Source organism: Pelophylax lessonae, assembly GCF_965119305.1.
Source record: "Pelophylax lessonae genome assembly, chromosome: 9".
Lineage (NCBI taxonomy): Eukaryota > Metazoa > Chordata > Amphibia > Anura > Ranidae > Pelophylax > Pelophylax lessonae.
The window spans coordinates 161,932,741-161,949,176 of record NC_138776.1 but is presented as its reverse complement, the minus strand read 5'-3'; the positions used below and the strand labels follow the sequence as shown (position 1 = coordinate 161,949,176).

Below are 16,436 nucleotides of genomic sequence, written 5' to 3'. Positions count from 1 at the left end.
TGACCGTATGGCCTCGGGATGCAGGGAGGTCCACAATGAAATCCATCCCCAGGTGTGACCATGGGCGCTCCCCGGTGGCTAAGGGTTGCAGAAGGCCCAACGGAAGGTGCCGAGGAGACTTACTCTGGGCACAAACGGAGCATGCCGCTACATATACGGCGATGTCGGAACGTAGGGAAGGCCACCAGAACAGACGTGAAACAGCCCAGGACAGCTGATTCTTTCCAGGATGCCCCGCGGTCTTGGAGTTATGGTAGGTTCGCAACAACCGAGTGCGCAACTCCTCAGGCACAAAACATCTGCCGTTGGGTCTCCCAGAGGGAGCACCAGATTGAGCCGCCAAAATCTGCTCACCCAGGGGAGAGGTCAGGCTGGTGCGAATGGCGGCCAGGATCTGATTCGGAGGTATGACCGAAGTCGGAATCGACTCCTCCCTGGACAGGTCAGAGTACTGCTGTGATAAGGCATCCGCCCTGATGTTCTTGGAACCGGGTAGGTAGGAGACCACGTAATTAAAACGTGACAAGAACAGAGCCCATCTGTCCTGACGTGGTGTCAATCTCTTGGCCTCAGAGAGGTAGGTCAGATTCTTGTGGTCCGTCAGGATGAGGACCGGAACCACCGAACCCTCGAGCAAGTGCCTCCATTCTTTAAGAGCCTGCACGATGGCCAATAACTCCCTGTCACCAATCTGGTAGTTGCACTCCGCGGAAGACAGTTTCCGGGAGTAAAACCCACAAGGAAGCAGAGGACCCTCTGGTGTTCTACGCTGAGACAGAAGGGCGCCTACTCCCGTCTCAGACGCGTCCACCTCGAGGACAAAGGGCAACCCAGGGTTGGGATGCGACAGAATCGGAGCTGACACAAAGGCGGACTTTAGAGCCTCAAAAGCTCGGATGGCCTCGGGCGGCCAGACCTGGGAATTACTGCCCTTCCTGGTCAGATCCGTGAGAGGCTTGGCTAGCATGGAAAAGTCCCTGATGAACTTCCGATAATAATTGGCGAAGCCCAAAAAGCGCTGCAGGGAGCGAAGACCACTGGGCTGGGGCCACTGTAAGACAGCCGAAACCTTCTCAGGATCCATGGAGAACCCCTCAGCGGAAATGATGTAACCTAAGAAGGTTACCTGGGATCGGTGAAATTCGCATTTCTCAAGCTTACCAAACAGCTTGTTCTCTCGTAACCGTTGCAACACTCGTTTGACATCCAGAATGTGGGTCTCCATGGACTCAGAATATACCAAGATGTCATCCAAATAGACCACCACACACTGCTGCAACAGGTCACGGAAAACATCGTTGATGAATTCCTGAAAGACTGCGGGCGCATTGCACAGCCCAAAGGGCATAACCAAGGATTCATAATGACCGGTCCTGGTGTTAAACGCGGTCTTCCACTCATCGCCCGCCTTGATCCTTACGAGGTTATATGCCGCCCTCAGGTCGAGTTTGGTAAAGACTGTGGCCCCTTTAAGGCGATCGAACAGCTCGGAAATCAAGGGTATCGGGTAAGCGTTCTTGATCGTGATGCGATTGAGACCCCTGTAATCGATGCAAGGCCTCAACTCACCGCCCTTCTTTTTCACAAAGAAAAATCCAGCCCCTGCCGGGGACGAGGATTTGCGAATGTGTCCGCGTGAAAGCGCCTCCCTCACGTACTCCTCCATGGCCTCATTCTCCGCTACCGACAGTGGATAGACTTTGCCACGAGGAGGAACGGCACCAGATTTTAACTCGATGGCACAATCGTATGGGCGGTGCGGAGGTAGGGCAACCGCGCGCACCTTATCGAATACATCCCGGTACTCCTCGTATTCAGGGGGCAACAGAGAGTCCGAGGAAGTACACAGCAACTTGACAGGCCCATGGATGCAACTAGCCCCACACTGCGATGACCACGAGAGGATCTCGGCCAATCTTCAATCGAAAATCGGATTATGCTTCTGGAGCCAGGGGTACCCCAAGACCACCGAGTAGTGTGGAGACGAAATAACCTGGAAGCAGACCGACTCTCTGTGGACGGCACCAATGGCTAACCCCACTGGAAGGGTCTCATGAGTCACGTGTGGCGGCAGAAGGGGTCTGCCGTCTATCGCCTCAAGAGCCAGAGGAGAACCTCGAGCCTGCAGAGGAATGGAATTGGCGGCAGCGAACACACTATCAATGAACAAACCACCAGCACCAGAGTCCACCAACGCCTGGGTCGTCACCGAGCCCCCGACCCAGGAGAGGACAACAGTGATCAGTGGTTTGTCAACACGGGAAACCGGGGACGAGGAGACTCCACCCAAGATCTGCCCCCGACAGGATCTCAGGTGCGAGCGTTTCCCGGACGGTTCGGACATGCCAACCGAAAATGCCCACCGAGACCACAGTACATGCATTGGCCCTCGCGTCTCCGGAGTACCCTCTCCCCCTCGGACAGGCGAGCAAACCCCAGCAGCATGGGTTCACCCCCAGACAAGTCATCCCCAGGAGGCGTGGGAGGAGAGGGAGGCACGGGTGGGACAACAAAGGTAGGCACCAATCTGTTAGGAGGCCTCCGCAGACTCTCCTTAAAGGAAGGTCTCTCCCTGAGTCTGGTGTCAATCAAAATCAGGAAAGAAATAAGAGACTCGAGCTCCACTGGTAGGTCCTTAGCTGCAACCTCATCCTTCAAGGCATCCGAGAGACCATGAGAGAAAGCAGCGACCAGAGCCTCATTATTCCAGCCCACCTCTGCTGCCAGGTGTACGAAACTCAATGGCGTATTCAGCTACGGATTGTGAACCCTGTCTGATGGACATAAGGAGCTTCGCAGCAGAGGCAGCACGAGCCGGCACATCGAATACCTTCCGAAGAGAAGCAACAAAACCGGAAAACTCGGCAACCACCGGATTGTTGTTCTCCCATAAAGGGCTGGCCCAGGCCAAGGCCTTGTCCGAGAGCAGCGAGATTAAGAAGCCCACCTTTGATCTCTCAGTAGGAAAGGCATGTGGCAGCAACTCGAAATAAATGCCCACCTGGTTAAGGAAACCTCGGCACTGAGTTGGCTCTCCCCCAAAGCGCTGTGGAAGGGGGGCAGAACCGGACATACCCCGAAACACCGCAGGCGCAACAACAGGTGTCGGGGTAGACTCTGGCGCAACAACCGGAGCGGCAGTAGGAGCGGGCCCAGGAGCGACAACCGACCCATCGGCAACGGGAGCGAAATGAGCCGTGCGTTCAAGCAGGGTTTGCAACGCCACGGCGAACTGACCCAACAGGTGATCCTGCTGATCAAGTCTGGCAACCAGCGAGGGTAGTGAGGATGGCCCTGTACCGTCAGAATTCATGGCCTGTGGTACCGTGCGTTCAAGCAGGGTTTGCAACGCCACGGCGAACCGACCCAACAGGTGATCCTGCTGATCAAGTCTGGCAACCAGCGTGGGTAGCGAGGATGGCCCTGTACCGTCAGAATTCATGGCTTGGTCCTAATGTCACGGAACCATGAACCAGACGTACAACAACAGATAAGTGAAAATAAGAAAGCTTTATTGAAAAACAAGCTGTAAAGCAAAAGTCCAAACGGATGGCGAAACTGATGCAGAGTCTTTTGCGAAGCCAGGGGTCAGGAACCAGCAGGGTAGTCAGACGAAGCCAGGATCAGGAACCAGCAGGGTAGTCAGACGAAGCCAGGATCAGGAACCAGCAGGGTAGTCAGACGAAGCCAGGAACAGGAACCAGAAGCAGCAGCAGTCTTAGAAGCATGTGAACACAGGAGGACCAAGCAGGGAACTGAAGCCACAGACCTCCTATATATATATGAGCTAGGCATCCAGCTCCTCCCAGTGGGAAGGAGGAGCCGCAGGGTGGGAGGCTACAAGAAACCCAGAAACCAAGATGGCCGCCAGCACATGTCAAATGAAGGAGAACAGCAAGAAGGTAAGACCATGACACCCTTGTTGGCAAGCACAGAGGTAAGACGTTTCTTGTAGTAAGTGGCCAGGTCTGCACATGCATGCATCTCAATAGGGATTTTGGTTCACTTTTCTTTCCAAATCTTTTCTGAATCCTTAAGGTTTCTTGGCTGTCGCTTGGCAACTCGAAGTTTCAGCTTCTTCCATAAATTTTCTATAGGATTAAGGTTTGGAGGCTGGCTAGGCCCTCTTCATGACCTTAATGTGCTTCTTCTTGAGCCACCCATTTGTTGCCTTGGCAGTATGTTTTGGGTCATTGTCATGCCCATCTATGACCTGTCTTCAGTGTTCTGCCTGAGGGAAGAAGGCTCTCATCCGAGATTTTACAATACATGGCCCCATCCATTGTACTCCTCAACTCGACAAAGTCGGTCTGTACCTTTAGCAGAGAAGCAGCCGGAAAGTATAATGTTTCCACCACCCTGCTTGACTGTATGGATTGTGTTCTCAGTGTCATAGTCAGCCTATTTCTTCCTCCAAACACGACGTGGACCAAAATCCATCCTGAGATGTGTGCAAACCTGGTCACCAACTACAAGAAACGTCTTACCTCTGTGCTTGCCAACAAAGATTTCTCCACCAAGTAGTTAGTCATGTTTTGCTTGGAGATCAAATATTTATTGTAATCACTAAACTGCAACTCAGTTTATAGCATTTGTTTTATGTGTTTTTTCTGGATTTTTGGTTGATATTAAAATACACATATGATAAAAATTATAGACCCTTCATTTCTTTGTAAGTGGGCAAACTTACAAAATCTGCAGGGGGTCAAATAATTATTTTCTCCACTGTACTTAATATAGACTTGTCAAAGAGTTTCATTCAGAATGCTCATAATTTAAAAAACACCATAACCAAGAAACCCATCTGACAATGGTAAATCTTCACTAGACAGAAACTGGCCCAGCCATCGGCCTGCGTGTCCTAGCAGTCATCTGTGTTTCTTTAATGACACACTTGCCTGGGATCTGCTTAATTTGCATATTTGATAAGTTAGTAATACATTGCAATGAATAATGAGTCCCCTGCAGGATGTTATATGCTGGTGTTTTTCTCTGTGTTTCCTTTTGCTCTGAACATTTGTCAAGTAAACAGAAACTCATGTTATTTATTATTTGCAAATGTCTCCCTTAGGAAAGAAATGGGACATTCGGTGCATTTGTTTTAGATTTGTAGCGCACTTAATTTTTACCCCACACTGTGAGCATTTTTTTAAATGATTGCTAGAAAAGAATCACTAGAAATGTCATAATGTAGAAACATGGAACCCATATACTGTTTAAATGAAGAACTTTCTTAACAAATTCTCATGCAGTTTGTCACAGCCCCATAACACATGATTGACCTCCATTAAACTCTATCCACAATGACAGCTTGTTTTACTTGCCTTGAATTCCTGAATTGGGCTCAAAGCCTTCTCTTATGACCTGGTGACCATTGTCACTATGGTTGCAAGTAAAGGGAAACAGGAAATGAGGGGAAATCTCACTGCATGTGCATTGTGGTGAGGAGCGGGTGGAATGTGGGGAGGGGGGGGGGGGGTGACTGTGACCGTATAAATTGGATATGGTACTTTTGAGTGCAGAATTGTTTGACGCCAGTGTAATTTACATGCATATATTATGGAAATATAATTTCTGAGCATCTGAGCACCACAAACAAAAAACACTATTTAAATGTACTTTTATTAATTATTCAGATTAAACTCACCCTTCCATCCATGTCTCCATGCTTTATTCTGTTGAGAAATCACTTTAAAAAACACGCCTCCTAGCAATTCTTGCCATATCCAGCTTGAGTAAGGGCCCATTTTTCTTGTAGCATTTACTTCCTGGAATCCACCTGCCCTTAACTCAAGCATACATGCAGGGGAGTGTTTTTAGCAGAGAAAACCCCTCCTCTTCTCCTCCCCTCCTAAAGACTCCAGGGGTGTAAGACATAATTTGCCTGGGCAAGAAACCAGGAAGTAACTTAAGAAATGTAAAAAAAAAAAAAAAAAGTTTAAACACGCGTATATGATATACTTTCATATCCATTGATTAATGGTAGCAGCATAAACATAATCGATTTTGATTGGGAGAGTGAAGTTCCACTTTACCAATTACTAATATGCTTTTAACCCAAACCAACCATAACACCTATCCAAACCCAACTATTAAACCTTTACGTAACCTAGCCTCTACACCTAATAACCAAACCTGCCCCCTATACCAAATCTTTAGTAGAAATCTACCTCAAAGCCTTGAACTGGAGTCTCCAAATCTAGTCCAAACCTGCCCCCTATACCTAATCTTTAGTAGAAATCTACCTCAAAGCCTTGAACTGGAGTCTCCAAATCGAGTCCAAACCTGCCCCCTATACCTAATCTTTAGTAGAAATCTACCTCAAAGCCTTGAACTGCAGTCTTCAAATCTAGTCCTTAAAGTTAACCTAACCTCATAACCTTAAAGTGGTTGTAACCCTAAAAAAATAAACAAATAAAAAAAAAAGGTACCCTGTTTCCTTATAACAGGTTAAACAGCACATCGCTTGTGCTGTCTAACCTGTCCCTCTGTAAGCTGTAAAAAGCCTGGTTGATCCTGTCTGTCCCTGTGTCCCCCTGTGTGTGCTGACTATGATAATAATGGCTGCTGATCCCTGATTACCGTGGTCCATTTACGTGCCTCCATCATCCTGCTGTCTGCTCTGAGTCTCTGCCTCCCTCCCTCCCTGCCTGTCGGTTTCGAAGCCTTTCAGGGGATAGGCTCTACTGCTCTTCCCTGTGGCTTGCAAATACCATTTATAATTTACTGCCTCCCCTTTTGTTTTATTAAGATCTAAAGTACTGTGTGTCAGTTTTTTTGTTTTTTTAATTTTAATCCGAAATACCTTCTCACTGCACCGATGTGCGGTCATGTGATGTCAGAGGCTTATCGCAGCCCCTCCCTGCGCATTCCTTAGATCGGGGAGGAAGAGCAGAGGAAGGTCAGGTGATTGCACATCAATACTGTGACTGCACATCAATTCTGTGAGAGAAGGTATTTAGGATTAGAACTTAAAAAAAAACACACACGCAGTACTTTAGATCTTGATAAAACTGAGGGGATGGCAGTTTTTTTTATTATCCTGACTTTACAACCACTTTAAACCTTGCTGGTTTAACAAATGCCGTTGTGCATGAATTCTTACACAGGAGACATATTTCAAGGTGGTGCTCCTCAATCCAGATTCCTCAAATTGTGTAGCCAGTCGGAGCTAGGTATAAAAAAAGAAATAGGATCTTCTGTCTTTGTTTTTATCTGAAAAAACATAATTTAAGCTGGTTATTAACTAGTAGATTTTAGAACAAACATTTGTTCAAATATTTGTATGAAAATTCCTAGTACATTCGGTGACCTGAAAAATACTTCAAATTTCATTTGCTTTTAACATTTGATTTTGGAAATAATAGACTTACCCAAATGAAAACCACATACATTGTTCGAAAAAACACCCTTTGGTTCAGACTTTAAAGGCACAGGGGCTCACTTACCCGCTAATATGTAATACCATTTTGTTAGTATCTGGCCATGATGGGTCGAATATTGCACAGATGTGTACACACGTTTTTTAATTGTGTCCATTTATGTCACCTTCTATGTTTTTCTATGTACAAATAAAATACAGACTTTTTAAATAAATTGTGTGGTCCAGATTTGCCTTTAAAGTCAGTTTTTCTGTTTTTCATACTGTAATTATGGATGTGGCAATGGAGTGATTCAGTACTCGAATACACTGTTAGAAATTTATTTTAGAAAAATTATCTATCCTGCTCTTTCAGATTTTCTCATTAAAGCAGTTGAATACAAATATCGATTTGACACTAATAATAATTAGTATATCAAGCAAGTATTCCTAAAAACAAATAATTTTAAATGAAATTCTACCTGCGTATGGTAAGGTTTACAGTGGTGCTCAGTTATCACGCATACAATCTGCTTGTCGTAAACTACATATTTCAACAATCCAAGTCCAAATAAACCAATCTCATTCTCCAAGCTAACGATCATAATAACTAAACAAAAATGGACAGACCTAATAAAACATATTTAGTGAGCATGATTTCTGCTTTGTTCACAACCACCTGTGTCAGAATATTGACAAAGCCTAATGAACAGGAAAAATTAGACTTCGGAGAATAAGAGTCCTTCAACACAAAGTCTTACTAATTCACCGCCATTGTATTGCTCAAAGTACTGGAATAAGAAGCCCTTTTACTTACAGGTATTGTATTCAGTAGAATTAGGTCTAATTAGTTGTAATTAACTGCTGTGCTAAAGAAAAACAGTCTGGGTCTTTGAGTTCTCATTACTAATCCCAAAGCTCATATCTGTAAAACAAATACTGCACAAGTTCAAGACTGCTTGATGAAGGAATTTGCAAGAAAGAAAAGAAAGATATATGCATTACCGGTATACCAAAGAAGTGAGTTTCTACATGGTCTATTAAAACAGTCAGAGGTTTGTCAGGTGGACCAGATCGGACCTTGCAGTCTCCCCTATGGCGGATGTCAGCGGACACATCTGTTAACATCCACCACTATCCAATCTGATTCTGCCTGCAAAATCCAGACGGATCGTCTATGAAAACAGACCATTTCCATTGAATTTCCACATAGAGGAGAGCAGGACTGTGTCTGTGTCCGCTCTGCACAGCGGGGTGGAAAGAACGTGTCATTCTCCTGCTCAATGGAATCAGTGGAGAGATCCCCCGCTAAGCAAGCGGAATCCATTGCACAGAGGCGCCCGTGTAAAAGGGGCCAAAACCTCCAGGGAAAAAAAAATCCCAAGCAGTGGGGCTGTGCCCGCACTGCATGGGTTAACTTCTCGTTTTTCTCCAGGGGTGCACAGAAAGCTTATACTTACCTGATCCTTCGATCCTCTGGAAAATGGCACTCCCCTATGTCCAGCAGTGGACTGTTCCTGCTATCCTCTTGTCCAGTTCTGGTCTATGACGTCAGGAACTGTTCACCGCACAAGACCACAAGACCGTGGGGGGGGGGGGGGGTTTGGGGTCAGGAGCGGCTGGGACCGATCTTCTGCTGGGAGGTTCGTCAAGTATGTCTCGGCTCGCCTCAATGCTAGGAAAAAAGGAACAGTTGAAGTGGTTGTAAAGGTAAAAGTTTTTTTTATCTTAATGCATTCCCGGTATTAAGGTAAAAAACCTTTTGATGGTAGCACAGCCCCCCCTAAATACTCACCTGAACCCAATCTGGATCCAGCGCTTTTCACATCTGCATCAGCTCTTCTCCCTGATCCCTGCTAATGAGTGCAGCGGGAGCATTTGGCTCCTGCTGCTGTCAATCAGAGCCTCTCGGTAGAGAGTAGGGGGCGGGCCGAGCTGAGCTGTATGTCTAAAAAGATGCTAGCAGCCTGGCTTGTGATCGAGAACACACAAGTGCCCCCATAGGAAATGGCTTTGTGTGGGGACACTCAACGGGTGAGGAGCCAGGAGCACCTGCAGGGGACCCCATCGCACAGAGCAGGATAATATGATGTGTATTATTTAAAAAAAAAAAAAAACCTTTACAATCCCTTTTAACCCATGCAGTGCAGGCATAGCCCCACTGCATGGGAAAACATTTTTTCCTGGAATTCTTCTTTAAGAGACCCCATCATGTAAGTTCAGTACATACTAGTAAAGAAGAAACAACATTCTTACCTCCCCTGCCAGCTGTGCCATTGAATGCTGCTTTAATAAAAAAGAACTGTCCCCTGAAAGCTGCTTGGGAAATCAACGCTCCCTATAGCTCCTGCTGCACTCAGTGGTTCCTTCTTCTACTGATGTCATCACTACTGCGCTGTCCCTTGTAGTAACATGGAGGTCAGCAGAAGGAACCGGTGACCTCTGAGAGGAATCCTGGAGATCAACATTCCCTTAGAGACAATATTTACGTATGTTTTAGCGCAATTGTCCATGACTATAAATGGGGGAGGCAGACTTTCATTCATTCGCCCATCCTCTATTCATAGCACTTTTCATTGTGGGAATCCATAGTACAGCTTCTGTGAATGGAGCACCCCCTATAGCAGTGGTCCTCAACGCTGGCCTACAGGACCCACTAACAGGCCAGGTTTGCAAGATAACTGAAATACATCCCAGGTGATATCATTTGCTGCTCAGTGATTGCAGTACTCTAGTCTGCATCTCCCCAAGGTAATACTTAAAATCTGGCCTGTTAGTGGGCCCTGAGGACCGGAGTTGAGGACCACTGCCCTATAGCACCAGAACATCACAGCTGCAGGAGTATCCAGGGGGTAGAGGACTGACGGGGGTAGAGGACTGTAGACTTCAAGCAACACTGTAGCCACCAAGACAAGGGACTTTTTTTTTATTCATTGTAAGTAACCGTCCCTGGTGCTGATTAAAAAAAAATACATTAAACTAAAGCTTTGAGATTGGTGGAGGAACCATGAATGAAGATCTCTTATTTGAAAATAAAGCACACCTAAGCTGATGTGTAGTTTGTTTAGTAAAGACTATAGGCCACTATGGATAAGATAAGAGGAGCATTTCTGGTACAAGCAACACTTCACATTTAGACTTTGAAGCCTAGTACACACAATGAGATTATCGGACGAATGATCGTTCATTTTGTTTTGCATGCTGGTCTCCATATCCAAAACGAATAGGTTACTAAAGTATGAAAATTCTCATATAACCGAAAAAAGAATTCGGAATTGATGTAATATATTTTTATTGTATTTCTGGACGAAAACTGTACTGATTAAACAAAAATCGTGTGAGAACATTTTTCAGGTTTGTCCCTTTGGAAAATTTCAGACGAAAGCTGTGTACTAATGATCAGATTATCGTACGATCGTGTCGAAAGCGGTATTATTTGTACGATAGTCTGATTATGTGTACGGGGCTTTACATGCAGTGGTTAGATTACATGTGACCTGGGCCATTAGCCCTGAGTATTGCTTAAAAACCATTAACTACAAGAAAATGTAAAGAATACTGGAATGCTTTCTTATTGGGTCTGAACATATGCTTTTGTTTGGATAGACTTAAAGGCATTTCTGTAGCCATTGTAACCATAAAACGTTAAACCAGTCAGAATATTTATTTTCTAATATCATTACTTTTTTCTCTTTTGCAGGCCAGGCCATGGGTGGTACAATTAGTGCACTGGCAGCCATTTTGGACCTTACAATAGCTTCTAATGTAACAGACAGTGCTCTTGCATATTTCCTCACTGCAGACGTCTTTCTCCTTCTCTGCATTGCAGCCTACCTGCTCCTTCCAAGAATTGCGTATTCCAAGTAAGATTTTAGATTAACGTGTTTGTAAACCTTTGTTATGAAAATTGAACAGAGCATATCCCTCTATAGTGTGTACTAGCCTCAGTCCAAAGCACATAGTGTGACTATGCGGCTATGACTAAGGCTATAGGCCGAAAAACTAGTTGCCAGCTTACTCCCTTCCATGTTGTACTCTGGTGTAAGAAAGACACCACAAACCAGTACACGGCCTGCTCGGTCCCTTGGGGAATCACAACGGGTGTTGCTTTTCCTTCCATATATAGTGTGACTTCTACCACTTCTCTCTTCCCTCTGTTATCTGCATTAGTATCTTCTGACAGGTTATCCCAACACCAGAGAATCTCTAGACACATCCCTGCCTCCCCTCCAGCACACAGAAGTGGTTGACAGCCTTAGCTGTGCATGTTTCCTTATGAGACTGTGTTCTTTCCCTCTACTCAGGTCTCAGAGTACACTCCGTTCTCCTCTCTATGTGCTGCAGTGTATAATATGTCAGATCTCCGCCCATATTTCCTTGTGCTGGAATTTTTTTTTTTTTCATATGCTTGTTTTTTTAAAGGCTGTAGATGAGGGAGAGATGCAGATAAACTGGTTCACCTTATGTAGAATAATTTGTTGCATCCCTGTGTTTCACCTGAGGCTAATCACTTTAAATTCTGCTTAAATCTACACATTTTGCAATATGCAACCTCATTGCATTTCAGAGCAATTACACTTTCTGTGGAAGACAAGAACATTTGTTGTGTTAGTGGTAGGTAGGTAAGCACAAGAACTGTAGGGTGCCTACTATCAATGAAACCAGTTACTTTGCCCTATATAGGAATGTAAATACACCTACCTAATCTACTTTACGGCAGCCCTTCTCTAGTAATAATTCAGTGGTGATTTTTATAGTGCTGTGCTCTGGCTATCACTTAATGTGGATGCTTGATATGAATAAAATCACTAACCTGTCAAAAAAATTATTTGCAATTTTAATTTGCCTTGTACATGATTTAGTATTTAAAGTTGTAAAGCCTAAAAATGTTTTCTCTTTCATTCATCAACGGACATAGCGCTCCATAAATCATTACTACTGGGTAATTTTGCCTCCTCCAAGAGTGGGATTAGGCAGAACACCTGGCTATGCCCATGGGTCATCCTCAGCTTGGTATATAACCCCCCACTTTAATCTGTCCAGTCAGGAGTAAGGACCTAAGCTCCCAGCTGGGATCTCTGGTTCTAGCAATTTTTTTTTTCCTTCCTTACATCTTTTTTGTTTTTTCTCTCGGGGGATCTAAATTCAACTGCCGGGCTGGGCAACGGGTGGATAATCTAGATCCAGTGGTCATCCCAGTCTGGTCAGCAAGTGCGTGCAGACCACAGCTACGCGCTAGGTCGGCCACGACATAGCCTCAGGGACTTGCGTCTGAGTCACAGCAGTCCCTTGGCTGACAGCTCCCCTACTTCATTGGCAAGGATTCTGTCTGGAGTGTTACCTTCACCAAGGAAGGGTAAGTATAGTCCCCCCTCTCCCCTTTTTGGCATTTTTTTGGGTGGATGCGGGTAACCTCCAGAGGCGGTGGGACCTGCCTGCAGGTTCCCTCCTCCCATCCTTGAATTCCTCAGTAAGATCGGCTTCCCCCACCCCCTTTGCCCCCTGTCTGGACCTGGAGTCTGGTGGGGGTCCCACGGCAGAGGATGCAGCGGAGACCCTTGGGATCTCCCCGGCTATCCTCACTCTGTAAGAGTCCTGGGATAGTGTGTCCACCCTGGTAGTCTGGAGGGGTCCCAGTGTAGGAGACCCCTAGGTGCATGCCCTACTGTTGTGGGTATACAGTAGTTCAAGGGGGTCCCAGTGCAGAGACTGGTGCAGAGTGCGCAGCAGGGTCTCCCCTAAACGTGTGTCCTACCGTCGGGGGGGGGGGGGGTCCCTTTGCAAAGGGTGCAGCATTGCAGAGGGCACAGGGAAGATCCTGGCAGCATGCTGCAGCGTCTGTAACTGATGGTGGCTATTTTCCTTTAGTCTGGCTAGTCTCTGGTTGGCAGCCTTGTTTGTGTAGCCCAATGATGATGTCACGGGGTAATTTTCCCTTAATCTGGCTGGTCTCCGGTTGGCGATCAAGTTTGTGAAGCCCTATGATGTCAAGGGGGCCATAGTCCAGGAGATGCTGGAGATGACCGAAGCCTCGTGGGGATGCTGAAGCTCCTCCTATTCATCTTCCTCCTCAGATTCCTCTTCCTGTGCACGAGACATATGAACAGTGATGGCGTCCATGATGATAATGGGATTGAATTCTCGGCCCTCCTCCAGTGGGTAGGGTGAGTCCTTGGGGGTCCCTGTTATCTCTCTCTCTGCTGATGGGTACCCTGAGCCTTGAGGGGATCCTTTAGTAGTGCCAAATGATTGTTTTTGTACTGCAAGGTCTTCCTTTCCTTATGGAGCTTCAGGGTCACATCTCTCCCACTGACCCCCTCATGGAGGTGGCAAGTCCCTTGGAATCCCAGCTTCCCATGGTTGCACTGACGGTGATCCTGCAGTCCTTAGTATACCGGGTGGAAGTGGCGTGTGGGCAAAGGCCCAAGAGGAAGCATTCCCCGCCTTCCCCTGTTCAGTCTGTCTCATCTGATTCTGAGCCTGATGCCCCTGTGGCTCATCCAGGGGGACTTAATATCACACCCCCAGATCCATCCGATAGTGAGGATGATTCCTCCATGGTCGCAGCAGCGAATGAAAAAGCGCTGGTAGATGCACTTATCACTGCACTGCACGAGACTTTTAAAAATGGAGGACGTGGCTGATGTAGCCACGGATGTGGCTGTGTCGTATGGTACACATAAGTCACCTCGTACTCCAAAGGGATTTCCTTATGTGCCTTATTTCCTGTTGGGAATGGAAACAACCAAAATGACCCTTTGTAGTCCCCAAACATTTTGCTGTACGTTACCCTTTTGATGAGTCACTTTTAAAAAAGTGGACTAGTTCACAAGTGGTGGACCCTCCTGTTTTCAGGTTGAATAAAGCAACCATAATCCCAGGAGAGGAATCCCTGTCCTTTAAGGACTCGGCTGACATGAAAGCGGAGGCTGTGGCGCACAGCATGTTTACTATGGCTGGTTCGGCATTGCGGCCAGTCTTTGCCTCAGCCATGGTGTCTCAGACCCTAGCCGAATTGGCCAAGCTTTTGTGCCAGGGCCTGGGGAGTGAGCAGGTCCCCGCTGCTTATGTTGATTTAGCAGACCAGTTGGTCCATGGGCTGCAGTTTATTTGTGATGCAGCTTTGGATACTGCTCCTGTGCTGTCCAAACTTTCTGTTTGAGCAGTGGTGATTAGGTGCATGCTGTGGCTTAAGAATTTGTCCACAGACCAAGTATCCAAGAAAGCTCTCATTGATTTAACAGACGATCACCTGTTTAGGGCTACACTGGATGACCACATTAAGGGTATCACGGGGTGGGGGAAGAATACCTTCCTGCCACAGTCAAGGAAAGGGAAGGAGCCTCATAGAAGACAGGGGCCCACCTTCTCAGCCCATAGAAAATTATTTTGTGCTTCTGGGACGGAGAATAAGGGCAATAGATCTTTTAAATCTTCCCTGGAGGTTCCAAGCAACCTTGGTCTGGTAAGCCTAGAGCTAGTTTCTCCTGACCAGCAGACAAGATCCCTTCAGCATGAAGGTCTGCTCTTACCCATTATTGGGGTGAGGGAACATCTTCGCTGGTTTCTGGCCCCATGGACTTTTTTTGTGAGCGTCAAGGAGGTCCGTGAAATGTTTTGTTTGGAGGTACCCAGAAAGGGGGGCAAAGTTTGTTCTTTTCAGGTTTTTTAGGTCCTGAGTCTCCTTGTTCAGATTTATTCCCGCAAAGGTTCAGGTAATGTCCAAACTGCCTAAGGTCCACCCTATCCCTGTCCAGGGAATTGAATTACCTAGGTCTGATTTTAATTCTGACCAGGGTGGTCCTTCCTCTGGACAAATTTCAGGAACCACAGGCCGTGATTCACCGGCTGCTGTCACACAGATAGTTCTCTCTCCCTATTTGCATACAGGTTCCGAGTCTGGTGCTATCCACCTTCAAGACAGTTCTGTTTGCACAGTCCTACATGCAGCTCCTTTAGCAGGTTTGGCTCCACAGGAGGATACCAAAGTTTGGGGGGAAATAACGGGTTCCTCTGGCAGAAGCCGCAGGCATCCAAGGGCCACCGTAAGGCCAGTATCATCCTCTGCTCAGGTTTCTTCCACAGTTCCTGCAAGGAATCAAGAGCGAGAATCTTCCAATCATCCTGGTGACCGTAAATGTCCCTTGGGGGCTTCCTCTCAGAGAAGACCAGTTGTCCCAAGGGCTAATCTACCATTCTGCTTTACAGTCGCTGGTTTAATTGGCTTAGCTAATGAAAGCCAGGTTCTAAGGGATAGAGGTTTGTCTAGATCAGTGATCCCTACTATGGTGAAGGCGAGGAGGTCGTCTTCCAGCAAGATATACCATAGTACATGGAAAGCATGCATTTCTTGGTGTAAGTCGATTGGTGCTCATCCTCGATCCTTTTCTGTGGCTCAGATCTTAACCTTTCTTCAACGGGGCGTTAATCAGAAGTTGGCCTTGAGTACCATCAAGGGCCAGGTGTCTGCCTTGGCAATCTTCTTTCAGCAACCCCTAGCCATGCACTCTCTAGTTGGTACCTTCATTCAGGGGGTTCGACATGTGGCTCCACCTGTATGGTCTCTTTTGCCGCCATGGGATTTAAATTTAGTGCTTTCGGTTCTCCAGAAACCTCCATTTGAGAATATTCGGGCGATACCTTGTCTACGTTATCCCAGAAGGTGACATTCTTGGTGGCTATTACCTAGGGCCACAGGGTATTGGAATTGGCGGCATTATCCTGTCACAGTCTCTATTTAGTGGTCCATAGGGATAAAGTGGTTCTTCTTCTCTGTCCATCATTCCTGCCCAAAGTTGTCTGACTTCCATGTGAATGAGGACATTGTGTTGCCTTCCTTGTGTCCCAAGCCGGCTCATTCCAAGGAAGTTGCTTTGCATACCTTCGATGTGATTCTTGTGATTCGGGTGGATCTGACAGCTACTGAGTCCTTTCAGAGGTCAGACTCGCTTTTTGTGGTTACAAATGGACCAAGAAAAGGGCTGGCCGCTTCTTCGGCTATCATCTCCAGATAGATCAGACACGGCGCAGTCTACTCGGGTGCTTAGTGCTTCTTGGGCCTTCCGTTATCGGGCAT

At 46.6% G+C, this 16,436-nt stretch overlaps 1 protein-coding gene across 1 annotated transcript in view; it reads left to right on the top strand.

Annotated features, from left to right (window-relative positions):
• The window catches only part of SLC29A3 (solute carrier family 29 member 3), a 125,710-nt gene that overhangs the window by 86,838 nt on the left and 22,436 nt on the right, over positions 1-16,436 (top strand). Inside the window, exon 5 of the mRNA XM_082268011.1 lies at positions 11,061-11,223. Coding sequence (XP_082124137.1) covers positions 11,061-11,223 — 163 coding nt within the window. The remainder of the gene's footprint in view (positions 1-11,060; positions 11,224-16,436) is intronic.